The sequence below is a fragment of the Pipistrellus hanaki genome, assembly GCF_964339955.1.
Source record: "Pipistrellus hanaki genome assembly, chromosome: 8".
NCBI classification, from domain to species: domain Eukaryota; kingdom Metazoa; phylum Chordata; class Mammalia; order Chiroptera; family Vespertilionidae; genus Pipistrellus; species Pipistrellus hanaki.
In genome coordinates this window covers 86491286-86518897 of record NC_140510.1, presented here as the reverse complement: position 1 = coordinate 86518897, position 27612 = coordinate 86491286, and the positions used below count along the sequence as shown (strand labels likewise).

Here is a 27612-nt window from a genome sequence, read left to right as displayed (position 1 = left end):
GGGGTGCGGCTCCGCCCCCACTTCCTCCGGCGGCTCCACCCCCGGCACCGGCGGCACAGAGTCCCGGTCCCGCCGAGGAGGAGAGGCCCGCGCCCCGCGCCCCGCGCCCCGCGCCCGAGTCCCCGCCGCCCGGCCCTGCGCCCGCGGGGAGGCCGTGGCCCCTGCGCTCCGCGATGGCCTCGGCGCCGGGGCCCTGCCCGCCGCCCCCGGGGCTCCGGCTCCTCCCGGGGCTCCTCCCGGGGCTCCTCCCGGTCCTCCTGCCGCTCCTCCTGCCGCCGCTGCTGCCGCTCGGCGCCGCCTTCAACCTGGACGCCGAGCGCCCCGCCGAGTACGCGGGCCCCGCGGGCAGCTACTTCGGCTTCGCCGTGGACTTCTTCGCGCCGCGCGCGTCCCCGTGAGTGTCCGCCCCGCGGCCCGCGCCCCGGGACCGGGACAGGGAGGGGGGCCGGGGAGAGGGACCGGGAGAGGGACCGGGGGTCTGAGGATCCGGGGAGGGGGGCCGGGGAGAGGGACCGGGAGAGGGACCGGGGATCTGAGGATCCGGGGAGGGGGGCCGGGGAGAAGGACCGGGGATCTGAGGATCCGGGGATCCGGGGGGGGGGGAGCGGGGATCTGAGGATCCGGGGATCCGGGGGGGGGGGGAGCGGGGATCTGAGGATCCGGGGATCCGGGGAGGGGGAGCGGGGATCTGAGGATCCGGGGAGCGGGGCCGGGGATCCGGGGAGGGGGCGATGGGCTCAGGTCGCCGGGCCGGTCAGCTTCACCCCAACTTCCCGGCACCCCCCTTCCATCCCCGGAGCCGGTTCCGCTTCCCAGACCGAACCCCGCGCTGACCCCTCCCTCCCGGCACCGGCGAGGAGGACCGCACCGCCCGCCAGCCCGGCGCCCCGCTCTGGGCGCACATTTGGGGGGTCAGGCGCCGTGGGGTGCCCTCTGTCCGGTCGGACCCACTCTGTTGGGAAGGACGGGGTCCACGCGGGCTGTGGCTCAGAGTCCCATCGCGGGGCCCATGGCGCGCAGGGGCCGCGGGGCGGGACGGACGGGACTGATGGGCTGGACCTGGGCTTGGACCGGACGGACAGTGATGTCATTCTCACCCAGTGACGTCACCGTGTCCGCGGAGGCCTCTGTTGTCCTTAGCCCTCACCCCAGGGTGTTCCCATTGATGTTTAGGGAGGATGGAGGGAGGGAGGGAGGATGGAGGGAGGGAGGATGGAGAGAGGGAGGGGGGACAGAGAGAAACACGGATGTGCTGCCTGGTCGCCTGCTGCACCCACACCCCCCCGACCATGGCCCAGGCCCCGACCAGGGCCCAGGCCCGAGCCTTCACCCCAGGCTCCTGCCCTTGACTGCAGTCGAACCTGGGACCCTTCAGTCCGCGGGCTGGAGCTCTGTCCACTGAGCCACACCAGTCAGACCGCCGGATGTCTTTCGATGTTTAAGTCTCGTTTTCTGGAGGGAAAGCTGTTCTTGGTGGTCTTCCCGGGTTTAGATGTGGAAACTGTATTTTGCTTTTTATTGCCTGAAGTTTTACATACGTCTTCTCTTATCCCAGTGGTCGCCTCTCCCCTCCCTCTCCCAGCCGTTCCGCCCGGGCAGGCCCCCGCCGTGTCTGTGTCCCTGGCTGAGGCTACTGTGTGTGCAGACAAGTCCCTCGGTTGCTCCCCCATGTTTGGTTTTAAAGCCGTTTTGGGGGAGGGAGGTCATTTGACACCGGCGTTCGGAGGACCTCTCCCTCGCCCAGGCCGAGCGGAGTGACCTCCCCACGCAGGGCAGGGCAGGCCAGAGCTGCGGGAAGGGAGGCGGAGCAGCGGGCGGAGCGGGCGGGTTATGTGGGAACTCGGTTTCACGGGGTGCTTTCCGGCTCAGCTTCTTGGGAGCCGAGCACGGATTTCCCTGTGACTAACGGAGGCATCCGTCCGGGCGGCTGCCCTCCCCCCCGCCCGCCCTCCTCCGGCTCCTTCACGTCTTGGCCGCCCTGCTCCTTCGCATTCTGGGCTCCAGTGCTTTGCAGGGTGTGCCGTGTGGAGCGGGGTTAGTCCTCCGAGGCTGCTCTCCGGGTCTGATGTGTAGGACACTGTTTGGAACACGCATGGCCTGTCCTCCAGCTTCGTCCTTAGCGGCGGCACGGGGCCGGGCTGCTGCGGGCTCTGGGGGGGCGGAGGCCCTCGGGGTCGGCAGAGCCGGAGGAGGTGCTCGGCGGTGCTCGGCTGGCGGGCGGGCGGGCGGGCGTGTTGAACGGCTGCCAGGAGGCGTCTACGGCTCCCGGCTCCTCCAGGCGGCTGGTGAGTCATCGCGGTGAGTCACGAAGGGCTGACTCTGCTGTGACCTCACGGATCCGGGCCTCCCACTGGGCCTTCCCGGCGGAGGCCGGGTCAGCCCGGTCTGCTTTCATACTGTGTTTTCGGATCTGCACCAGCGACTTTGTTACCGATAGGCTAGTGAGCTGCAGGTGGAGCTTAACTTAACAAATAGAGATCAGCCCGGCCGGCGTGGCCCAGGGGTTGGGCGTGGACCTAGGAAGGCCACGGTTCGATCCCCAGCCAGGGCACACGGCCAGGCTGCAGCTGGATCCCCAGTGGGGGGCGTGCAGGAGGCGGCCGATCCGTGATCTCTCATCGCTGATGTTTCTTTCTCTCCCACTCCCTTCCTCTCTGAGATCCATACTAATAAAAGGGTAAGATGCTCATTTAGACCACGAGGCCTTCCAGATGTCTTTCCCGGCAAAGCCATGGTGGCGGGCCAAGGCAGAGGCGGTCAGGGGTGATCAGGCCAGGAGGGGAGGGCAGTTGGGGGTGATCAGGCCAGCAGGGGGGTGCAGTTGGGGCAAGCAGGCCAGCAGGCAGAGTGGTTAGGGGAGATCAAGCAGGCAGGCAGGAGAGCGGTTAGGAGCCAGCAGTCCCGGATTGTGAGGGGGTTGTCTGACTGCCAGTTTAGGCCGATCCCACAGGGGTCCCAGATTGGAGAGGATGCAGGCCAGGCTGAGGGACACTCCCCCCCACCCCCCAGGGCACGAATTTCGTGTACCGGGCCACTAGTCCTATATAATAAAAGCCTAATATGCTAAGTGACTGACTGTCCATTGACTGTTCGACTAGTCGCTATGATGCACACTGACCACCAGGGGGCAGATGCTCCGACCCATAGGTTAGCTTGCTGCTGGCTCCGGCCAATGGGGACCTGGCCAGGTGGGCCGGACCTGCCCTGGAGCCCTCCCTCGGGCCCTCCCCGGCCTCTGAGACATTTCTTCTCACTGATTTCCTTTCGCTGCGCACTCCCCTCCTATCAGCCGGTGGTTAGTCCCCGGGGAGAAGGTTCCAGAGCCCTCCTGTGCCCTCCCTGCCCCTCCCCGCCGAGGGCACCGGTGTCCGGGTGGCGCTCGGTCCCTGCCCCTGTGCCCACTGCCGGCTCCGGAGCCTGCAGACACCGCCCTGCCTCTGGGGGGCGTGTCTCTGGAGCAGCCTTCACTGCTGAGGTCTCCTCCACAGGGTCTCCCCCAGGGCTGGGGGGGCCCGGCTGTAGCATGGCGGGGAGGTGGGGAGGAGGCCCTTTCAGCCCGCTCCGCCTGCACTTCCAGACGCTCAGGCCCGCCCTGGCCCGTGTGCTCAGTGGGTAGGGCCTTGGACAAGCACCAGAGGGTCCCAGGTTTGGTTCCGTTCCGGTCAAGGGCAGGTACCTGCTCGATGCTGCCCTGGTCCGGAGCACGTGCAGAAGGCAACAATGGCTGTGTCTCGCACATCAATGCTCCTCTCTCTCTCTCTCTTTCTCTCCTCTCTCCCTCCCTCCCTCCCTCCCTCTCTCCCTCCCTCTCTCTCTCAGGATCAATGGAGGTATTCATGCCCGTTCCCCCTCACCATTGTAACCATTTCCAAGGACACTGGGCACAGAGCTGGCTCCTGCGCTGCGGGTGGCCTGCTGCCTCGGCTCCCCTCGTCCGTAAACAGCCTTCGAGCGGAGCCCGGAGCCCGTGACCAGACGTGACGCCTGCGCTGGCTCCCCTGACCCAGCCGGGGTCACGGGGCGGGGTCAGGAGAGGGGCCGCCTGGGCACTCACTGTCCCGCCCCCGTGCTGCGAGCGTGCCGATGGCTCTGAAATAGCGTTCGATTCCAAAGTATTTTTCTTTTTACTATATTTTATTGATTTGTTACAGAGAGGAAGGGAGAGGGAGAGAGAGCCAGAAACATCGATGAGAGAGAAACATCGACCAGCTGCCTCCTGCACGCCCCCTACTGGGGATGTGCCTGCAACCAAGGTTGTCCGAAATGGAACCTGGGACCTTTCAGTCTGCAGGCTGACGCTCTATCCACTGAGCCACACTGGTCAGGGCCGGTTCTGAAGCCGCATGCACAAGCCTTTCGGTGAAGCACAGGGTGCTGATTCAGACATTCCTTTCGGAGAGGAGTGGGGGAGCGGGAGGGGGGAGGGAGGAGCTGGGGGGAGGAGTCGGGAGAGGAGTTGGAGAGGGGAGTTGGGAGAGGGGAGTCGGGGAGAGGAGAGGGGTTGGTGCTGGCAGCACCCACAGACTCGCTCCTGTGGACAGTGTGCTTGTCCCTGTTCGTGGCCGCCTCTCCTCGGGAGCCGAGGCCACCGCCCCGAGCAGCTGCCCTTAAAGGGACAGTGGGGTCGCAGGGCCGGGGGGGAGGGACTCTGCTGGGGCCCCTCTGAGCTCCGGTTTCTGTCCTCCTCCTTCCTCAGCCCCGTCCCCGTCTCCGCACTCTGTCCTCCTCCATCCTCACCCCTCCCCGTCTCCGCACTCTCCCCCATCCCCTCCCCGTCTCTCCATCTTCTACTCCCGGGCCCCGAGCCCACACCCCGCTCTTGTCTGTTAGGATTTCTCAGCGTGAGGCCAGCAGCCCGCTCACGCACACACACGTTAACTTAAGTCACTGAACGTGGCTCCGGGGTTGAGCGTTCACCCCTGAGCCAGGAGGTCACCGTGGGATTCCCGGTCGGGGCACCTGCCCAGTGGCGTGCAGGAGGCAGCCGGTCAGGCATCCCTTCCCGTCATTGATGTTCCTATCTCTCTCTCCCTTCCTCTGAAGTCAATAAAAATGTACTTTAAAGAATAAAATGGACAGACGGTGAGGATGGATCCTGATGCTGTTCTTGGCCAAGCTTCTCGGAGGGAAAGTTGCATAAGAAACGGGATTGCTGCCCTGACCGGTGTGGCTCAGCGGATAGAGCATCGGCCTGAGGACTGAGGGGTCCCGGGTTCGATTCTGGTCAAGGGCATGGACCTTGGTTGTGGGCACATCCCCAGTGGGGGCTGTGCAGGAGGCAGCTGGTCGATGTTTCTCTGTCATGTATGTTTCTGGCTCTCTCTGTCCCTCTCCCTTCCTCTCTGTAAAAAAGCAATAAAATATATACAAAAAAACACACACCTATGAACTGGTGATCAAGATTAAAATTGCATTAAACAAAGAAAGAAAGAAACGGGATTGCTCCAGGGTTTGCTGCCGGCCAGGGACACCGAACCCCGTGCGCCTTCCCCCCGCCCCACTTCGGCAGGAAGTGGGCATGTGTGCCGGTGATGTCCTACCCTTTTCATGATTTTGCATTTGCGTTCAGCCGTGGTCCTGGGAGGAGACCGAAGAAATAAAAATCCTTTAAAAAATAGTGGATTTGGCCCTGGCTGGTGTGGCTCAGGGGATAGAGCGCCAGCCTGCGCACTGAAGCGTCCCGGGTTCGATTCCAGCCGAGGGCACAGGCCCGGGTTGTGGGCTCGGTCCCCGTGGGGGCCTGTGGGAGGCAGCCGGTCCGCGGTTCTCGCTCATCACGGATGTTTCTCTCTCCCTCCCGGCCTCAGCGTCTTCCTCCTGGTGGGCGCGCCCAAGGCCAACACCACACAGCCGGGCATCGTGGAGGGCGGCCAGGTCCTCAAGTGCGACTGGTCGTCCCAGCGCCGGTGCCAGCCCATCGAGTTCGACGCCACAGGTAAGGCGGGCCCGGCCCTGGCTGAGAGCCGTCGTTTGGTTTCTTCAGAATATTAACGTTTGCCGAAACCGGTGTGGCTCAATGGATAGAGTGTCAGTCTGCAGGCTGAAGGGTCCCGGGTTCGATTCCGGTCAAGGGCATGTACCTTGGTTACCGGCACATCCCCCGTAGGGGGTGTGCAGGAGGCAGCTAGTCGATGTTTCTCTCTCATCGATGTTTCTAACTCTCTGTCCCTTTCTCTTCCTCTCTGTAAAAAATCAATAAAATATATATTAAAAAAAAAGAAAGAAATAAGTTTTAGCTCAGCTGACATGGCTCAGTCATTGAGCATCGACCTATGAACCAGGAGGTCAGGGTTCGATTTCCGGTCAGGGCACAGGCCCCGGGTTGCAGGCTCGATTCCCAGTGTGGGGCGTGCAGGAGGCAGCCGATCCGTGATTCTCTCTCATCGTTGATGTTTCCATCTCTCTCTCTCCCTCTCCCTTCCTCTCTGAAATCAATAAAAGTAAAATAATAATAATAATAATTTTTGCCTTTAGATTGGTGAAATGAAGTACAGGGTGTTCCCCCAAATTAACAGCTTCCACAGCTGACAGCTCAATGGCTGTTTCCTTCTTTCAGATTTAACCCTTTGGAATTGGTAATTATTCATTTCCATTTTATACATTTTGGGGGGACACCCTGGGTATGTCGCCCTGCACACACGTGTGTTGGCGTGTTTGTGTGTATCTGTGAAAGCGTAGGGAGGCCCCAGAGAATCGGAGGGACCTTCAGGTGCTTTTTCCGTGACCCTGGCTGGCGGGCGGGCTTCGCTGAGGGTTAGGGTCAGCTGGAGGTGAACGCTGTTTTCCGTGCGGTTACTTCCTGCTGGTCCAGCACCCCATTCCCTGCGGGAATGCCAGTCTCTGACACGGGGACCGTGGTGACTGGGCTGTTCGTTCCATTTGCTCCTGAGCGGTGCCAAGTGGGTGTCAGTCATCAGACCGACCCGTGGGCCCCAGTCACACGCCTGGATTTTCCGTGTGAAGCCCGGGTCACACGCCTGGTTTTTCCATGTGAAGCCAAGGTCACACGCCTGGTTTTTCCGTGTGAAGCCCGGGTCACACGCCTGGTTTTTCCGTGTGAGGCCGTTGGTGTGACACGCTGCTGTTTCCACACGCGGCTGACCTGGGAAAACCCCAGAAGGACCTGCACAGGCTCAGGTTTTCCCACACGGAGGCAGACCATGATGCCATGTGTGACGGGCCAGGGCTTCTGTGTCCTCTGGCACAGCATCCGTGACAGCAGGAGGAGCTGTAGGTCATTGGTGACTTACCGTGTTCGACCGTGTGCTGCCTCTGCCCACACGGGGACGTTACGTTATATGTGATCAAGTGGCCCCTCCTGTCCGACCTGCCGGCGGGACTCATGGTCACGAGGGGCTGAGCAGCTGGAGAGCCCGGCTCTGCCCACACGGCCTGGTCGGTGAATCGCCGTCGGCCGGAGACGCTGCGGATGGCCGGTCAGCACCGCCGGGTGTGCAGGCTCTGGGTGTTGGTGAGCCGGAGAGCGGGGCCCGGGGAGCCGCCTGAGGGCTGTGGCTCAGCATCTGCAGTCTGTCGCTGTGAAGGCCTGTCTTTCCTTCTTTCCTTTTTAAATCTCAGCCCAGGATGTGTTCCCTGATTTTTAGAGAGAGTGGAAGGGAGAGGGAGAGACAGAGAAACATCCACGTGAGAGAGACACATCCATCAGCTGCCTCCTGCACGCGCCCCAGGCAGGGCCCAGGCCGGGGAGAAGCCTGCAACCGAGAGACATGCACTTGACTGGAATCGAACCCGGGACCCTTCGGTCCGCAGGCTGACACTCTGCCCACTGAGCCACACCGGCCAGGGCTTTTCTTTCTAATGACAGTTCCTCCAGAGGCGGCCTCCCTCCCCCTGCAGGGCGAGGCGGTCGGAGAGCCCGCGCGTCCGTCCTGTGTCCCAGGTGGTCCCCCGCGTGCTGTCAGCTGCTGTTTTCACACTTGGGATGTTTTGCCAAAACGGAACTTTCTTAGGATCCTTTAAAGCCTCTTCCCGGGCCTCTGACCTGACACGTCCCCTTCTGTTTAAGGCTTAGCCGGACTTGGCTTTGAAACAAAAGCCGCCGGCAAAGCGTCTTTGTCTCGAACCGCCAGATGCTCTCAGGAGCGTTTCCGCTCGTCCCGGGACAAGGCGGCATTGAGGGCGGCGGGCGCTCTCAGAGGGCCTGTGTGCGCCGCTCGCCGTCCCCGCACACTCCTCTCAGAGCGGGAGCCTGTTCCTGTCCCCGGGAGAGCCGGCCCTGAATGCACAGCCGATCACCCATCCGGGGACGGGCTTTTCTGATGCCTCCTTCCGGCTCTGCTGTTCTGACGGCTCTTTTTTTAAAAAAATATATCTTATTGATTGCTTACAGAGAGGAAGGAGGAGGGAGAGAGAGTTAGAAACATCGATCCGCTGCCTCCTGCACACCCCCCACTGGGGATGTGCCCGCAACCAGGGCACATGCCCTTGACGGGATTCGAACCTGGGACCCTCAGTCTGCAGGCCGACGCTCTAGCCACTGAGCCACACCAGCTGGGGCAAGAGTTGTTGTTTTTAACGAATTGTGCCAGACTGCCCCTCCCGTTGGGCCCAGAGCCGTGGAAGGGAGAAACGGGGACAATGCTTGTGGCAGGGCTGGTGGGGGCTGTTCCGTCTCCGTGTTCCAGAATTTAGCAGCTGAACTCCTTTCTGTGTGGGAATGAAGTACACACACCGAGTTAGTTAGAGAGGACGGGCGTTCCTGACTGACTGTGTGTGAAGGTTAATGGAGGCCGTCCACACTGCTTTCCCTCACGGCAAAGACGTACACCAGCGGTCGGCAAACTCATCGGTCCACAGAGCCAAATACCAACAGCACAGCGATGGGCATTTCTTTGGAGAGCCACGTTTTTTATTTTATTTTTAAAATATATTTTATTGATTTTTTACAGAGAGGAAGGGAGAGGGATAGAGAGTTAGAAACATCGATGAGAGAGAAACATTGATAAGCTGCCTCCTGCGCCCCTCCTACTGGGGATGTGGCTGCAACCAAGGTACATGCCCTTGGCCGGAATCGAACCCGGGACCTTTTAGTCCGCAGGCCGACGCTCTATCTATTGAGCCACACCGGTTTCGGTGAGAGCCAAATTTTTTAAACTTAAACTTCTTCTAACGCCACTTCTTCAACATGGGCCCAGGCCGTGGTGTTTTGTGGAAGAGCCACACTCCAGGGGCCAGAGAGGCGCGTGTGGCTCGAGAGCCGCGGTTTGCCGACCACGGCCCTAAGGCACCTCCAAGTCATCCTTCCCGATCAGGTGGGAAGACGGGAGAGGAATAAGGATGCGGTGTCTGAGCAGAGCCACGCAGTCCGACCTGCCTCGCGGAGACCGGCTGTTCGGAGGCCGGCTGTTCGAGACCGGCTGTTCTGAGAGCGGCTGTTAGAGACCGGCTGTTCTGAGAGCGGCTGTTAGAGACCGGCTGTTCTGAGAGCGGCTGTTCGGAGGCCGGCTGTTCTGAGGCCGGCTGTTCGGACACCGGCTGTTCTGAGAGCGGCTGTTCGGAGGCCGGCTGTTAGAGACCGGCTGTTCGGACACCGGCTGTTCGGACACTGGCTGTTCTGAGAGCGGCTGTTCGGAGGCCGGCTGTTCGGAGGCCGGCTGTTCGGAGGCCGGCTGTTCTGAGAGCGGCTGTTCGGAGGCCGGCTGTTCGGACACCGGCTGTTCGGACACCGGCTGTTCGGACACCGGCTGTTCTGAGAGCGGCTGTTAGAGACCGGCTGTTCGGACACCGGCTGTTCTGAGAGCGGCTGTTCTGAGAGCGGCTGTTCGGAGACCTGCCGCCTGCCGCCCCCCTCACCGCGTCTGTTTTCCAGGCAACAGAGACTTCGCCCGGGACGACCCGCTGGAGTTCAAGTCCCATCAGTGGTTTGGCGCGTCGGTGAGGTCCAAACAGGACAAGATTTTGGTGAGTGTGTGGGTGTTCCCAGCCCCTCCCTGTGGATGTGGGGTTCCGTGTTGAGAGCTGAGCGTAGCTGTGATCAGGCAGAGGGACTGGGAGCTGAGGCAGTGGCGGCCCAGGCCACCCCTCTCTTCACTGGTCCTCACCGCCCTCGCCCGCCCTCGCCGGCCCTCACCGCCCTCACCCGCCCTCACCGGCCCTCACCGCCCTCACCGCCTCTGCCGCAGGCCTGCGCCCCGCTGTACCACTGGAGGACGGAGACCAAGCAGGAGCGCGAGCCCGTGGGCACCTGCTTCCTGCAGGACGGGGCGCGCACGGTGGAGTACGCCCCCTGCCGCTCAAGTACGTGGGGACGCGGGGGACGCGGGGGGCACCGCCTCCGAGGGCAGGGCTGGGCCTGGATGGCTAAGGGGTGGGTGTATGTGAGTGCGTGTGGGTGCATGTGTGTGTGCATGTATGAGCGCGTGTGTACACGTGCGCGTGTGTGCATGCCTGTGAGTGTGTGTGTGTGTGAGTGTGTGTATGTGTGTGTGTGTGAGTGCATGTGTGAGTGTAGGGTAACATTTACAGTCAGGCTGTCATGGTGGAGGACAGCACAGTGAAGCCAGGCCTGTCAGGCTTGTCTCTGAAGGAAAGAGTCTCCATTCTCCATGGTCAGTGGCCACGGATACACCAGGTTGGAAGTTTGTATTTTTAGTCACTTTTTGTCAAAAGAAGCTCCACTGAGTTTTTCTTCTTCTTTTTTTATTTAAATATATTTTATTGATTTTGTACAGAGAGGAAGGGAGAGGGACAGAGAGCTAGGAACACCGATGAGAGAGAGTCACCGATCAGCACCCTGGTCCTGGCCCTGCCCCACAGCCGTTCTGGCCTCAGTGGTTGAGGTGCTGGCGGCTGGCGGCCTTCGCTGCCCCCCGTGACTGCGGGCAGAGGTGCTGCCTGGCGGCTCGGACAGGCCCGGCTGCGGGGGGCTGGGCCCGGAGCCGCCTCCTGCCCCTGGCGCCGCCGTGGCGGTCTGTCCGCTCAGGGAGGAGCGGGCCCGTCCGCAGGATTGCAGCTGAGCTCCTGCAGGAGGGACGGCAGCACGGAGCCCCCAGGCGGCATCAGCTCCGGTTAGCGGTGTTCCTGCGGCCGGCGGGCTCAGAGCTGAGCGTCCACCCAGGAACCAGGAGGTCAGGGTTCGATTCCCGGTCAGGGCACAGGCCTGGATTGCAGGCGCCATCCCCTCTGGGGGCCTGCAGGAGGCAGCCAGTCTGTGGTTCTCTCTCATCATGGATGTTTCTCTCTCTCCCCCTCCCTTATTCTCTCTCTAAAAATCAATTAAAAAACCCACACCCATTAAAGAGAAACCGTGTTCCCGTAGGAACCCCTGAAAGGGCAGGGTGGTTTCTGCGGGGTGTTCTGGGAAGCCGAGGAAGTCTGACGATAAGAGGCCGTCCCCGGACGGACCTCGGAGAGAGGAACCGCGCCCCTGGCGAGGGGTGGAGAGAATCCTCCGGTGACGGCAGTCCCGTTTCACACGGGGTCACTCACACTCCCGAGGTTTAGTTCTTAAACAAAACAAAAAACCTGAATGTGGAATATGAGGTGTGTGATCTTGGGCAGTTCCCAGGATTTTCAGAAAGGGGTCAGGAGTTTTGGTGGGAGTGTTTGACAAAAGTCCTGGCCCGGGGCCCCAGTGACTTAAAATAGATCCGTTTCGGTTCCTCTGTTTGGGAGGCAAACGCAGCCACAGGGGTTACTTCCCTGTGATGACTCCGGCTGTGAGCGTTCCTCGACAGGACGGGCGAGGGCTCCACGGGGCGTGTAAGTGTGTGAGCGCCGCGGGCCTGGAGGCACGGAATGCCGGGTGCCCCTGTGACTGAGAAGTCCGTTACGGAGGGAACATTCCTCACCCAGCGAAGAGTGGCCTGTTTATCCGCCGTTTCCTGTTTATCCTCAGAATAAAACGAGGGAGAGCTGGAGGTTCACCCACGTCTGTTCTCGGTGCGATGGGACTCACGGTCAGTCCGGCTTAGACGGATAGAAACCGTCCCCTGAGGAGGGTCGCGGACGGCGTCTGCGGGGTCCTGTCGAGCACCGTCCGCGTTCACTGACCCCAGAGCTGGACGCGCTGTGAGGAGCGGCCGTGTTTGCTTCTCACAGAACGTCGGCTGGTGCCAGCTGTCCCCCAAGTCCTGGGCTGTTTCTTAAGTAGATTTTGTCGTTGTTACTGGCTAGAACGTGTATGTAAGCAGTGTGTGAGCTAGGAATGTGTGTATCTCTTCACTGTTTCGAGGACCTCCCGACTGTAGGGTCATAGCAGTCAGAAACAGGGATTTAAAAAAATATATATTTTATTGATTTTTTTACAGACAGGAAGGGAGAGTGATAGAGAGCTAGAAACATCGATGAGAGCGAAACATCGACCAGCTGCCTCCTGCACACCCCCTACTGGGGATGTGCCCGCCACCAAGGTCCATACCCTTGAACGGAATTGAACCTGGGACCCTTCAGTCAGCAGGCCGACGCTCTATCCACTGAGCCAAACCAGTTTTGGCAGAAACAGGGATTTTGAAGGGGAATTTTAACTCCGGTCACAGCTCATCATGTTTCACGAAGTCAGAATAGCTGGTCATAGCCAGTCACCAAAAAAGATGGGACGAAACGGGATAAACTACGGAAGGTAGCGTGTACGGTACGTGAGAACGGTGGCAGTGTTTTGTGAGATTGCTGTAGGTACATAGGTGTGTGCGTGTGTGTGTGTGTGTGTGTGTGTGTGAGATAAAATCCAAGCTTGCTGTGGTTTGTGGTTAAAAGTAAGGTGTCTGAAAGCCAGCATCTTCGTTGCCTGGCGAATGGCTGGGCCTTTCCTCTCTGGTCCTCGTGGCGAGAACACGCGTGTGCCGTGTCCGTGTGGTGGCGGCTCCGTGAGTGGGAGCCCGCGTGAGGGAGACGGGGCGCGGTCCCATCATCACGGTGATGTCAGGATTGTTCTCGGGGGGTGTTTGGGGCTTGTGTCCATTTCCAATCTTTTTTTTTTTTTCTTTTCTTTTTTTAGAAAATATTGACGCTGACGGACAGGGCTTCTGTCAAGGAGGGTTCAGCATCGATTTCACGAAAGTAAGTGCCCGTGTGAGACCGCACGGAGTCCAGCCCGCCTCCCTCCCTGTCGTGGGTAAAACTAAGGGTTTGTACTTTCCCTGCTCTGCCCCGGCCGCTGGTTTCACGTAATCAGCCGGTGAACATGACCCCGGCCGGAGAGTGACCCCGGCGGGTGAAGCCTGTGTGAGGGTCTTGGGAAGGACGGTGGCCGTGTCCTCACAGAGGCAGTAGGCAGTAGTGAGGAGTGACTGTTTTCCCTGTTGTAACCTGTGACGACGTTCGAACCCCGTCTGTGAGGCAGCCCCGGTCCACAGGACCTGTAGGTGTGGTGTTATGTCTGTTAATTTTCACACAGTCAGTGGATCTATGACAGCTTCTCATTTCTGGTGTGTTTTAGATAAGGCACCTTAGGAATGCCTGAGACGGAGGTGGATGTGTCTGCGATTTATGGTTCTGTTCTCTTTAATGTCCGTGTACCCATGTTCCGTTCATACATGTGCACAGATGGTGCTCTCATGTGCATGTCACTGCTCCCGTGTTGAAAGCTTCCTGCTTCTAAATACCCCGTTTTGTTTGCTTTAATCCAGGCTGACAGAGTGCTCCTTGGCGGCCCTGGGAGCTTCTACTGGCAAGGTAGGTCACGTGGTTCACATCGCCCACTAATGACCGTGCTGATTCACACCCACCGGTCTCAGCGTGCTCCTGAGATTTCAAATCATTGATATTTTAATGTGTGTGTGTATATATATATATATATATATATATATATATATATATATGTATATATATATATATATATATATATCATTGTTGATGGCATTACAGATGTCTTCTTTTTCCCCCTTGACCGCTCTCTGCCCAGCCCTAACCCCCTCCCCCAGGTCTCCACCCTCCATTGCCTGTGTTCATGGGCCATGCATGTATGTTCTTGGGTTTCTCTCTCCTCCTCCCCCCACCCCCACATGGAGGCGTGTCCGTCTGTCCCACGCCCCCTGCCTCGGGTCCCACTCTGTTGGTCAGTTCCTTTTGTTCATTAGACTCCGCATGTGAGAACACATGATGCTTGTCTTTCTCAGACCGGCTTATTTCACTTAGAAAGAAACAGCAAAATACAACCTAAGGGTGTCCCCAAAAATGAACCTACACTTCAGCAGCGAATAACTCGGTTTTGGAAATGAGCTGCATGTCAATAAACAGTGACTGTATAGTCATTCAAAGGACACACACATTACTTACCAGTTACACAGTGTTTTTTAAAGGGTGGTAAGACAGTATTTATAGTGTCTTATTATATATGTAACATAATATAGAACTAGAGGACCAGGGCATGAAATTCATGCTCTGGTAGGGTCCCTAGACCTGGCTGGCAATCAGGGCCAATTTTGTTGGAAAATAGCCCTTGATTTTATTCCATTTATTTAACGTTGAATTTTTTTCTTTCTTTTAGGGAATTAAGACAAAGTCTCTATTCAGAAAATTTTGTTTATTAGCAGAGACCAATTCTATGTGTGTGCTAGAGGGAATAGAAATGATGGTGGCTTAACGATGAAATCAGTGTCAGTTTAAGGTTGTGAAGGAGAGGCACGGATGGCTCGTCGTTGGGAATAATCGAAGCTGTTTTCCTCCTGCATCTGCAGCTCCGTCGGGAAGTGACTGTGTCCTCTCTTTTCCAGGCCAGCTCATCTCGGACCAAGTGGCAGAAATTGTCTCTAAATACGACCCCAAGGTGTACAGCGTCAAGTACAGCAACCAGCTGGCGACGCGGACCGCCCAGGCCGTCTTCGACGACAGCTACCTGGGTAGGTGGAGCCAACGGGGGTTCGAGTCCTGGGCTCGAGGGGACGGGTCCTGTAGCTGCTGCTTTCCGAGGGGAACTCTCCTGTGAAACAGACTCAGGTTTCTGTGTTCTTTTTATAACGTGAAGGGCATGTAATTCCGAACGGTTCTGTTACATTTCCGTAACTGAGATCTAAGAGCATGATCATTTATACTCGTGGTCGGCAGACTGCGGCTCGCGAGCCACAAGCGGCTCTTTGGCCCCTGGAGTGTGGCTCTTCCACTAAACACCACGGCCTGGGCAAGTCTATGTTGAAAAAGTGGCGTTAGAAGAAGTTTAAGTTTAAACAATGTGGCTCTCCAAAGAAATGTCAATCGTTGTGCTGTTGGTATTTGGCTCTGTGGACTAGTGAGTTTGCCGGCCACTGGCTTAGACTGTGATGTCATTAGCAGGTAACGTTTTTAAGTCAGGCTACTGGGTTTCAGTCTTAACTCACTGAATCCTCACTGGAAGTCTGTTGTGTGCACTGTAATTGTTCCCATTTTATATAATAAAGGCCTAATACACAAATCGATTGCCCAGCAGAAGGATGGGCAGAATGACCGGTTGTTACGATGCAGACACTAGGGGGCAGACGCTCAACGCAGGAGCTACCCCCAGTGGTGGTGGCAGGGGGTAGGGACAGCAAGCGGGTGGCGCCAGGCCAGCCAAGGGGGTGCCAGCGGGGGCCCTCCGAGTGCCCTGACAGTCATCCCACAGAGGAGGTGATGGCGGTGGCAGTGGGAGGCTGGGCCGGTGAGCAGGTACCAGGCCAGCCAAGGTAGTGCCCGTGGGGGCCTCCCAGTCACCCCACCAGTCAGTCACCCTGCAGATCGGCCCTGGTCACCTGCCTGGCCTAGGGACCCTACCTTTGCACGAATTCCATGCACTGGGCCTCCAGTTTTATATAAAATAAAGGAACTCGGGCACGGGGAGGCCCCTCGCTTGTGAGAAGCCCCTCACTCACAGCGTGCTGTCTGAGCCTCACGCCCAGGGGCTCCGAGCTCGTGTTGTTTTCGGTGTTAAATGCGGGGGTGGCGTTCGCAGTCACGGGCGTCCGCTCTCCCCTCCCCTGCCCCGGGCTCACCGAACCACGTGCACACGGCAGACACGGTGCGTGGCCGGCCGAGGACATGGGTCCCGCGTCGCTGCTGCGTGTGCGTTCCCAGGCGCTCCGTGAGCTGGCGGACAGGCTGGTTTCCGAGAAGGTTCTCCTCCTCGGACAGGCTGGTTTCCGAGAAGGTTCTCCTCCTCGGACAGGCTGGTTTCCGAGAAGGTTCTCCTCCTCGGACAGGCTGGTTTCCGAGAAGGTTCTCCTCCTCGGACAGGCTGGTTTCCGAGAAGGTTCTCCTCCTCGGACAGCCAGCCCGTGAGGCCCGTTCCCCGTGCCCGCATGACGCCGCCCCGGGAGGAGGCCGGGAGGACGGGCTGACCCCGCGGCGGGCACGCTGATGCCGCCCCCCTGTCCCCCTGCAGGCTACTCCGTGGCGGTCGGCGACTTCAACGGCGATGGCGTGGACGGTAGGGTCGGCACGAGCTGCGTCTCACCCTTTTCCAAACACGTTTTCGATTAAATCGCTGCTCCGATGGCGTTCTGGACGAATTAAGTTCGAGGGACCGGGTCCCGCTGTGTCCGTGGCTCCGTCCTCCCCGCTCTGAGGCAGTCCCCTCGGGGAGCGGGCTGCACCTCCCTTCCTTCAGGCCCATCGGCACCCTCCCCTCCCCCCCGCCCCCTGCACCCCACCCTTCCCTCCCTGCATCCTCCCCTCCCCCCCCCCTCTGAACCCCCACCCTCCCCATAATCCCTCAGCCCATCAGGGGCTACAGACCTGCCCCGATGCGGATCCATTTCTGGGTAGCAGCCACCTCTGTCCTATTTCATTTGCTGGTTTTCAATCCTGTAAATATAGTTTTTCTTCATTCTTACCTTTTTCTTAAATGTATTATTGACTTTGGAGAGGAAAGGAGACAGGGAGAGAGAGAGAAAAGTTAATGAGGAGAGAGAATCATGGATCGGCTGCCTCCTGGGGATCGAGTCTGCAACCCGGGCCTGTGCCCTGACTGGGGATTGAACCCTGACCTCCTGGTTAATAGGCCAACGCTCAACCCCTGAGCCACGCGGGCCAGGGCTTTGCTTCATTCTTCAGCCACTTTGTCTCCTGCCTTTTCCACCGGATCACATGTGCGTGTCGGAGGGCACTCATGAGTCTGTTTGTTCACGTTTGATTCTGTGGTTGGAGCACACTGGTCCCCGGTTATGGGTTCCGATTCTTTAGAAAATCTCTTCCTTACCATCTGTTACATAACGGAACCACAGCTCTGACACGCCCCTTCCTCCTCTGGTGTCCAGTGTTGTCTTAAAAACGAGTAATCGGACTTTTTCTTTCCAGACTTTGTTTCCGGAGTTCCGAGAGCGGCGAGGACTTTGGGAATGGTAGGAAAGTTAAAGATGTTTTTTTTTTTTTCCAAAAAGATCTGGGCTCTCTTAACCTTTCCCACATCTCATCTCCTTCTGTTTCCCCGGAAGGTGTATATCTACGACGGGAAGAACATGTCCTCCCTGTACAACTTCACCGGTGAGCAGGTACGCCTTTACACGTGTTTTCCATTTAACATCTGACTGTCGGCGTCTCTGAAGGTCTCACAGCTCTTCTGGGCAAATCCTAATGGTGTGATATTCAATATGTAATAAGTACTGGTCAGTAATCAACACTACAGATGTAAAATGGGCTTTAATTACTTCATATTGCTTTCACCAAAGTAATTTTTTGAACAAATTCTTTGTAATTGCATGTTAAGCTAGTTGGTTTTAAAAAAGGAAATGCAGAATCAAGCCACTCACACACAAACCAGAAACGTCCTTTCTCATGCTGACAACTTACCCTCCCTCTGAGGCAGGTCTGTGCCCTTTACGTGACCCTGTGGTCCACTCCTCAGTGGTAACGGCAGGGAAGAGCCGCTAGCACTCGGGAGGGATGGAGGGGGAAAGCTGTCCGATTTCGGATCCCGGCTCAGGCCCACGTCCCGCTCAGCTGGGATGGCTGGGTCTCCCGGAGGGTTGATCGTGAGGGACTGGGCCCTGGTCCCCGAGCCTCTTCCCATGGGGGACAGCCAGGGCTGCTGCTCAGCAGGGAGTGAGTGACCTGCCCTTGGGGTGCAGGGGGTCCTTCTGTGCTGGGGTGGCTTCCTCACCTCAGGCAGCTTCTCCTGTGTGCAGACATGATCCTGCTGTGTGCAGGCATGATCCTCTTCCTATGCACAGACATGACCTTCTTGTGTATAGACATGACCCTCCTACGTACAGGCATAACCCTCCTGCGTGCAGGCATGGTCCTGCTGTGTATAGACATGACCTTCCTGTGTGTATGTATGATCCTCCTATGTGTAGGCATGATCCTCCAGTGTGCAGCCATGATACTTCTGTGTGCAGTCATGACCCTCTTGTACAGGCAAGATCCTGTCGGTGGTCTTGATCTGGCATCTAGAAGGGTTCAGAATCTGGAGAAGGGCTGTGCATAAATAAGAGTCCAGAGAGGAAACATAATTTTGAAAGGCGTATTGGGGAGAGTCAGAGAAGATTTAGTTAAAGGAACCAAGTTCTCCTTGTCTCAGGACCCCTTGCTTTTTATTAACACAATTTGTCCTAAGGCAAGGTGGAGATACACACATCAAAGGCCAGGGTTAGGTACAGAGTCCATTGTCAGATTGGAGAATTGCCCTCAGCTGCTCAAGTGTTTGGCCAACAGGAGGCAATACCATGTAGCTGAAGTGCCCTCAGCTGTTTGGCAGCAAACAATCAATTTATGCATCCTTTTCAGGCCTGGGGAAATGAGCTTAGCCACTCTGAGATGCTGAAATTTGCTTCTGGCATGATCCTCCTGTGTGCGGTCATGATCTTCCTGTGTGCAGACATGACCCTCCTGTGTGTGGCCATGACTCTCCTGTGTGCAGGCATAATCCTCCTGTGTGCAGTCATGATCCTCCTGTGTGCAGGCATGACCCTCCTGTGTGCAGGCATGATCCTCCAGTGTGCGGCCATGACCCTCCTTGTGCAGGCATGATCCTCCCGTGTGCAGACATGACCCTCCTGTGTGTGGCCATGACTCTCCTGTGTGCAGGCATAATCCTCCTGTGTGCAGTCATGATCCTGTGTGCAGGCATGGCCCTCCTGTGTGCAGGCATGACCCTCCTTGTGCAGGCATGATCCTCCCATGTGCAGACATGACCCTCCTGTGTGCAGGCACCTTTCTCCTCGGCTCTTTGTGGGAACCTCAGCTTCGCATTAGGACCGTTAGGCAGCCCGGGGCTCCCGTGTGCAGCGTTGTTATTATTTTAAATATTTTTTATGGGTTTCAGAGAGGAAGGGATGGGGAGAGAGAAACATCCATGATGAGAGAGAATCATGGATCAGCTGCCTCCTGCACGCCCCACACTGGGGATGGTGCCCACACCCCAGGCCTGTGCCCTGACCTGGAACCGTGACCTCCTGGTTCCTGGGTCAACGCTCAACCCCTGAGCCAGCCGGCCGGGCCATCTGAGGCACAGTCGTTGAAATGGTGCACACGGGACACGCTCTGCTCAGAGTCTAGGGGGACAGACATGTCGGAGCCTGAGGGAGCGTGTGGGTGGGTGAACCAGAGGAGGCGCGGAGAGGACGCGCTGTGTGCGGGGGAAACCCCTCCGGCCGTGTAACCTGTCCGGTAACCTGTCCTCTCGTTCCTCACAGATGGCGGCCTATTTCGGATTTGCCGTCGCTGCCACGGACATCAACGGGGACGAGTGAGTGAGAACTGTGTTTGCAGACACGGCTCGGCCGCACTTACGCCCGCTTTCCTGAGACTAAGGCTCCTTCTGCCCCTGGGCCCTGTGCTCCCGTCTTGTGTTCGGGGAGCCGGTCTGAGCAGCCATGTCAGGAACACAGGCTCCTCTGAGTTTTATCTGTTAACATCCTGTTGTTCAAAGTATTCCCGACGCCCCCGCCCCCCACCTCTCCCCGTCTCCCGTCTGACCTCTCCCAGCCCCCCTGTCCCCCCAGGCCCCCCCCCCCCATTGTCCGGTCCATGGGCTATGCGTGTACACATGTGAGTTCACCTCCCCCCTCCCTGCCAACCCTCATCATTCCTTTTAATAGCTTTAATCAAATGTAGCCATGGTCGGCAAACCGCGGCTCTCGAGCCACATGCGGCTCTCTGGCCCCTAGAGTGTGGCTTTTCCACAAAACACCACGGCCTGGGCGAATCTATATTGAAGAAGTAGCGTCAGAAGAAGTTTAAGATTAAGAAACGTGGCTCTCCAAAGAAATGTCAGTCGTTGTCCTGTTGGTATTTGGCTCTGGAGACTGATAAGTTTGCTGACCGCTGACAGGAAGGGGAGAGGAATGTTTTGTAGATTGCTCCGAGTTTTCTTTTCTTAAAGAGAGGGCGGGGCCCTGAGGAGTGGAATGGTGGTTTTGGCTGGGAGATGGGGGCGGAGGGAGTGACAGGATGGGGGTCTGTTCTCAGCCTGGCGGACGTGCTGGTGGGCGCCCCGCTGTTCATGGACCGCGGCGCGGACGGGAAGCTGCAGGAGGTGGGGCAGGTGCTGGTGGCACTGCAGCGGCCGGCGGGCGGCTTCCGCACGGCCCGGCTCCACGGCTCCGAGGTCTTCGCGCGCTTCGGCAGTGCCATCGCGCCCCTGGGCGACCTGGACCAGGACGGCTTCAACGGTGAGGGCCCAGCCCGCGGGGGGCGGGGTGCGGGGGGCTCGGGTCCGGGCCCCTGGGCGACCTGGACCAGGACGGCTTCAACGGTGAGGGGCCTGCGGGGGCGGGGGTGCAGGGGGGCTCGGGTCCGGGCCCCTGGGCGACCTGGACCAGGACGGCTTCAACGGTGAGGGGCCCGGCCGCGGGGGGCGGGGTGCAGGGATCTCAGGTCCAGGCCCCTGGGCGACCTGGACCAGGACGGCTTCAACGGTGAGGGCCCAGCCCGTGGGGGGCGGGGTGCGGGGGGCTCGGGTGCGGGCCCCTGGGCGACCTGGACCAGGACGGCTTCAACGGTGAGGGCCCAGCCCGCGGGGGGCGGGGTGCGGGGGGCTCGGGTGCGGGCCCGTGGGAGACCTGCCCCCCGAGCAGCTCCTTCCGGGGAGGACGCGAGTGACGGTGTCAGATTCCCAGGTTGAACGTGACGTGCTTTTCCCTTAAACACCAGAGCAGACGTTTCAGATGTTAGATTACTAAACGGGACGGTTCTAACATCGGGAGCTCATTCAGATGCGGATCCCCAGGCGCTGCTTCCTCTTCCTGCCCGAGGGAGGGCAGGGCCCATTCCCGGCGGCCCTGAGCCGGCTGTCCGCCTCCGGCTCGCAGCGCCCCCTGTGCCCGCCGTGGGGACAAGAAAACATGCTCCCAGGCCCCGGCCCAGGCTGTCACCCGCACTCAGAGCTGGGATCGGCTGTGGACACTCCTAACGCTGTCCCTTGGTTGTGACCGAGGGAGGCTGTAAAAGGAAGGAGCTCCCTGTGTTAGATCCGCCCCGATTAATAGTCTAATCAGTCGCTGTAGGCGTTTTTTAAAAACTCAAGGTGGCTTTTATTATATAGGATGAAATGTAGGTTACACTCGACCAAGATTTAAAAAATAATAATAGCACTACGAAAGCCCTTTCTGAGAGCCACAGGCTGCAGGCTGAGCTGCCAGTGTGTGTACCTACAGCAGGGATCGGCCCCTGACCATTCAGAGGACGTTGTAAACGAAGGGAAAACTTCATCCCCTCTCCCAGGGCCCAGGCCGTGGTGGGGGCCGTGCCCAGGCGGCACCGCAGGGCAGGGGAGGGACCGTCTGTAAAATGACTTAGGAAGGTCATAGTGACCGCTTGGTGGTTTAGCCTTAGTTTTTTTTTTTTAGAATTCCAGACGTTTATTGGTTTATGTGATTTCAGTGTAAGCTGAGCAAGACCACGATGAATTTCTGACTTTTAAGTTTCCAAGCCAGATTCACTTTTGCTTAAGGGGAAAAAAAACCCCAAACCTCACCCCTCCGTTAGCTGGGATGCTGGCCCTCCTCTCTCCACTGAGGACGAGGAGCGGGAGGTCCCGAAGGCTAACGGGCTTGTCCAAGGTCAGACCAGAGCGTCTGCCTCTGCGTCCCTGTCACCTCCGCCCAGGGCTGCTCCAGTCCTCGAACCCGGGGCTGCGTTAGGGAGTGAGCCACACTAAGACCGCCTCTCTCTTCCCGCCTCTTCTCTCCTCCCTCCTCTCCCCCTCCCCTCCCGCCCTCCCCCCTCCTCTCCCTCCCCCCTCCTCTCCCTCCTCCCCCTCTCCCTCCTCCCTCCTCTCCCTCCTCCCTCCTCTCCCTCCCTCCTCCTCTCCCTCCCTCCTCCTCTCCCTCCTCCCTCCTCCTCTCCCTCCCTCCTCCTCTCCTCCCCTCCCCTCCTATCCCTCCCTCCTCCTCTCTCTCCTCCTCTCCCTCCTCCCCCCTCCTCTCCGCAGACGTGGCCATCGCCGCCCCGTACGGGGGTGAGGACCGGAAGGGCGTCGTGTACATCTTCAACGGCAGGGCCACCGGCCTGAACGCGGCGCCGTCCCAGGCGCTGGAGGGCCGCTGGGCCGCCCAGAGCATGCCGCCCAGCTTCGGCTACGCCATGAAGGGCCAGACGGACATCGACCGCAACGGGTACCCAGGTGCGTGCGCCCGGAGGCAGAGCGGCCGGCCGGGCACCGGGCCGCGGGGACGCCGAGTCCGTCCGGTCCAGGGAGATCTGTGCCGGCCGGGCACACAGCCCGCGTGGACTCCGTGTTCCTGTTCATCTGGTCCGGGATCTCCCATGCCGGCCGGGCACACGGTCCACGTGGACTCCGTGTCCGTGTTCATCTGGTCCGGGATCTCCCGTGCCGGCCGGGCACACGGGCCCATGTGGACTCCGTGTTCGTGTTCGTCCGGTCCGGGATCTCCTGTGCCGGCCGGGCACACAGCCCGCGTGGACTCCATGTTCGTGTTCATCTGGTCCGGGATCTCCCGTGCCGGCCGGGCACACGGGCCCACGTGGACTCTGTGTTCGTCCGGTCCGGGATCTCCCGTGCCGGCCGGGCACACAGCCCACGTGGACTCCGTGTTCGTGTTCATCTGGTCCGGGATCTCCCGTGCCGGCCGGGCACACGGGTGGGCGGCCCTCTCCTTGCCCCGGGCTGGAAGGAAAGGCTGCTCTGTTTCTGGGCGTTTCTAGCCAAACCGCAGACTCCGAGCTTCCTGCACTGAGCCTGTGAGGGAAAGTCCGAGAAGTGATACACCAGCCGAACGCTCCTTCTGAGGTTTTAGCATTAGCCATCCTTCTTTGTTTCAAAAAATATAAACGTAATTTATGGGTGTCAGAGAGGAAGGGAGAGAGAGATGGAAACATCCATGATGAGAGAGAATCATGGATCGGTTGCCTCCTGCACGCCATACACTGGGCATCAAGCCTACAACCTGGGCGTGTGCCCTGACTGGGAATCGAACCCGGGACCCTTCAGTCCACAGGCCGACGCTCTATCCACTGAGCCAAGCCGGCCAGGGCCTTTTTTGGTGTTCAGTGATCTAACATTTCTGTGGACGTGACCACTCATTGTGATTGTAACAAACACGTTATTTCGTGTAATTGTCTGAAGAAGGCGCGCTTTCTCAGCCCATCACCTCTCTCTGGAGAAGAGAGGCTCAGAAAGGAGCTGGTCCAACCCGCCCACTGGTTGGAGCCAGCGGAGACAGGGACATCTTTCTCCGGGCTCCTGTGACTTCCGAGTCATTGTGACAGACCTTAAAGGTCATCCTGAGCCTCCTCAGGAAGGCGGGTCGGAGACGGTGTTTGAATCCTGACTGTGTGTACCGACAGTTGTATGGAATGGCATGTGAGTTTTAAAAAACCATCATTATCATTAACACTTTTTTCTGCTCTTTCTAAGACTTGATTGTGGGAGCGTTTGGAGTGGACAGAGCCGTGTTGTACAGGTGAGCACGCTCCCGCGGCCGCTTCTGTTCCGCATTACCGGGACGTTTACGGTGAAGTCCCGTGTTCTAACTTCAGCTTAATTCTCTTGAGGCGACGGCAGTTGGTTCTTTCTAGTTAAGATTTACCACAGGCGGGTGGTCCTTAACGAAGGAGAGTGCCCAGTAGAGGGAGCTGCAGGTGTTCTCAATTTCAGAAAGCCTGCAGGCTTTCCCTCTCCGTTCTTGAAATCGTGTCTGGAGAGTCTCCCACCTTTTAAACATCCCCCCAGGTTATAGGAACTGACGTTTTCCGCGGAGAGGCGGGAAACTAACGTGTTTGTGTCACGTTCTGACCACAAAGGCCGCGTGGAACGGCGTCGGGACCGCCGTGGCTCAGGGCAGGTGTGAGCCCACGCCCGTGTTTCCCAGCCTCCTGCCCGTCCCCCCTGCTCTCCCGCCCGGGGAGAGGGAGGTGCCACCGTCCAGGGCGTGTGCCCGGGCTGGGAACCGGCCGAGGCTGATGGGCTGGAGCTGGGGGAACGGGACTGTGGCTCTCAGGGAGAGAGAGAGAAACATCCGGGATGAGAGAGGATCACGGACCGGCTGCCTCCTGCACGTCCCACACTGGACATGGAGCCCACAACCCAGGCCTGTGCCCTGATCCGGCATCGAACCCTGACCTCCTGGTTCATAGGGTGATGCTCAACCCCTGAGCCGCGCCGGCTGGGCCCTGTTTGTTTTTAAAATGGCCGTTAATGAAGTAATACATGCAAGTGATAGACATTCAAATAATTTAAAAAGGGCATAGATTAAAAAAAAAAAAGTCTTCTCAGACTCGTTATTAGTTTACTAGAGGCCCAGTGCGCAGATCCATGCACTGGTGGGTCCCTCAGCCTGGCCTGCACCCTCTCACAATCCGGGACCCCTCGGGGGATGTCCGACTGCTGGTTTCGGCCCAATCCCCACAGACGGGGCTGAGGGACTCCCCAGTGCCCTAATCCATGCGCCAGGCCTCTAATATACGTATAAGATCTTTGGTTAATCTCTTCCCACCTTCCCCCTCCCCCTCTTCCTCTCAGATTCATTATTCTGTTCCATGTTTCCATGCCTGTGCATGGACCGTCTGCCCCTTGGTGGTCACTGTGTGTCATAGCTACCTGACGAGCAGTCCAACAGTTGGACATTTAGCATATTATCCTTATATATATATAGATTAGTGTATAGAATCAGAAACACACGAGGCATTAAAATAATGTGTGTGTGCGCCCATCCTTTGTACGTTGTGGATTTTTCCCGTGTCGCACTGACGTTACATGTGGCATGGATCTTAGATCCTCTGAAACAGCACGGATGGCGCACGGCCCTCGTTTCCCCGCCGTGTGCGTGTGCGTGTGCGTGTGCGTGCGTGTGTGTGCGTGTGTGTGCGCGTGCGTGTGTGTGTGTGTGTGTGTGTGCGCGTGCGTGCGTGTGTGTGAGGTCCGTAGCGCACGGCTGGCTTCCCTGTGTGTGTGTGTGTGTGAGTGTGTGTGTGTGTGTGTGTGTGTGTGTGTGTGAGAGAGAGAGAGTGTGTGTGTGTGTGTGTGTGTGTGCGTGTGTGAGGTCCGTAGCGCATGGCTGGCTTCCCTGTCCTACTTTCACGGGCAGAGTTCGCAGAGTGTGGCCGATCGTCCCACGTCGCCTGGGGCCGAGGAGTTTGCCGGTCACGGGCCTCACCTGCCGGGATCCGGCAGCCCTGGGCGCGGGGACAGTGGGCATTGGTTCTGAGGCTGTGTTCTTGTCTTTCCTCTGCCCCGGGAGTGGGTGTGAGCCGACATGCTCAGTCTGCCCAGCGCTGTAAACACTCCCCTTTTTCTCCCCCTCTCCCTCCCCAGAGCCAGGCCGGTCATCACCGTCCACGCCAGCCTGGAGGTCTACCCGAGCATCCTGAACCAAGACAACAAGACGTGCCCGCTGCCGGGGACGGACCTCAAAGTGTCCTGGTGAGAGCGTTCGCTGGGCTGCGGTGGTTACGGTCCTTGTTCTGACTGTGGTTCGGTCATTGTAAATAATATAAAACAACCGACAGCCGAAACCGGTTTGGCTCAATGGATAGAGCGTCGGCTTGGGGACTGAAGGGACCAGGGTTCGATTCCAGTTAAGGGCATGTACCTTGGTTGCGGGCATATCCCCAGTAGGGGGTGTGCAAGAGGCAGCTGATCGATGACTCTCTCTCATCGATGTTTCTATCTCTATCTCTCTCCCTTCCTCTCTGTACAAAATCAATAAAATATATTTTTTAAAAAAAAACAAAAACAAAACAGCTGACAGTGAAGGTAGGGGTGACACAGTGCTGATGCAGATTTCATCTGTCTCACCACGTCGTCAATTGGGTTATAGAAATATCGTTCCAGAAAGATCTGTAGAAAGCTGTAGAATATGTTAAAAACGAGGGTAAAGTTTATGTGTGTGTGTGTGTGTATATATATATATATATATATATATATATATATATATATATATTTATTTTTTTATTTTTTTATTTTTTTTTATTTTTTTTTTTATTTTAGAGCAGCGGTTCTCAACCTTTTTAATGCTGTGACACTTTAATAAGTTCCTCATGTGGTGGTGACCCCCCAACCATACAATTATTTTTGTTGCTACTTCATAACTGATTTTGCTACTGTTATGAATCATAATGTAAACATCTGTGTTTTCCGAAGGTCTTAGGCGACCGACCCTGCTAGCGGTTCTCAACCTGTGGGTTACGACATTAGAAAGGTTGAGAACCGCCGTTTTAGAGAAAGGGAGAGGGAGAGATACAAACATCAGTGATGAGAGAGAATCATGGATCGGCTGCCCCCTGCACGCCCCACACTGGGGATGGAGCCTGCAACCCAGGCCTGTGCCCTGACCAGGAATCAAACCGTGACCTCCTGGTTCATAGGTCAACGCTCAACCCCTGAGCCACACCGGCCTGGCCAAAAACTACTGTAGTTTTTAGCTGACGCATGCTCAGTGAATACATTAAAAAAGAAGGAAAAGCTAATAAGATCTCAGAATTCATTTATATTTAATTCTAAGAAAGACCCGTGAACATTTTAATTTTAACAGATATGATCTTTTTCAGATTTAATATCTGAGTGGCTGTATGAAAAAATATTATTTTGCTCTAATATACCAGTCTCTCACTTGTTCCTTTAGTAGTTTTTAAAGAAAAAAAAAATAATTAAAAAATTTAACGTTTGAATTCTTCTATAGTTTGGGTTTCTCAAGTCTCCATATTTTTATGCTATTCTTTTTTTTTTTTCTTTTCTGTTTTTCCTTTCTCCTCTGAAAGCTTCATAGAGAGGCTTGGCCAGGTATTTTATGCTATTCTTACCGTGCATGACTTTGCTATGTTTTCATTCTACCTGTATTTGTAATTTTCTTAAGGTTTCTCTCTTTAAGCTGACGTGTGTTGCTTTACAACATGTTAAGATAAAATGGAGAAACCCGTGTCTTTCTCCTGCACGTCAGGACAAGTGTGACTCAGTGAGGAGGGACCTGACCCACGTGCTGCCGGTCACCGGAGCGCCCCACTTTGGGGCCCGGCTCCTGGCTCTGGCCGAGCGCGGAGAGGAGGGAGCGGGACTGACGGGACGGTTCTTCCCGAGAGCGGGTCGGGCTCGCTGGCCAGTGGGGGCCCGTCGGGGCTGCGGGCGGACGTGGCGTTGGTCGGGAGGCCTCCCCTCTGCGGACTCGGAGGGAGGGCGGGAGCCGATTCCTCTCCCCGCGAGGGCCGATGGCGGGCAGCGGCTGTGGATGGAGGCCGAGTGCGGTGCTGCCTCTGTCCCGTGTTCAGTACGTTAGACGGACAGACGGACAGACGGACGGACGGACAGAC

General features: G+C 57.8%; 1 protein-coding gene across 1 annotated transcript; it reads left to right on the top strand.

Annotated features, from left to right (window-relative positions):
* On the top strand, positions 1 to 25777 carry ITGAV (integrin subunit alpha V). Its single transcript, XM_084892446.1, has 16 exons — positions 1 to 85; positions 120 to 394; positions 5808 to 5935; positions 9830 to 9921; positions 10143 to 10257; positions 12956 to 13017; positions 13587 to 13632; positions 14673 to 14798; positions 16292 to 16336; positions 17206 to 17249; positions 17343 to 17399; positions 19542 to 19594; positions 20317 to 20519; positions 22280 to 22471; positions 23726 to 23771; positions 25622 to 25777. Exons 2-16 carry the CDS (start codon positions 174 to 176, stop codon positions 25731 to 25733), a joined length of 1542 nt encoding a protein of 513 aa, XP_084748572.1. The 5' UTR covers positions 1 to 85; positions 120 to 173; the 3' UTR covers positions 25734 to 25777.
* Positions 25778 to 27612: the final 1835 nt, after the last annotated feature.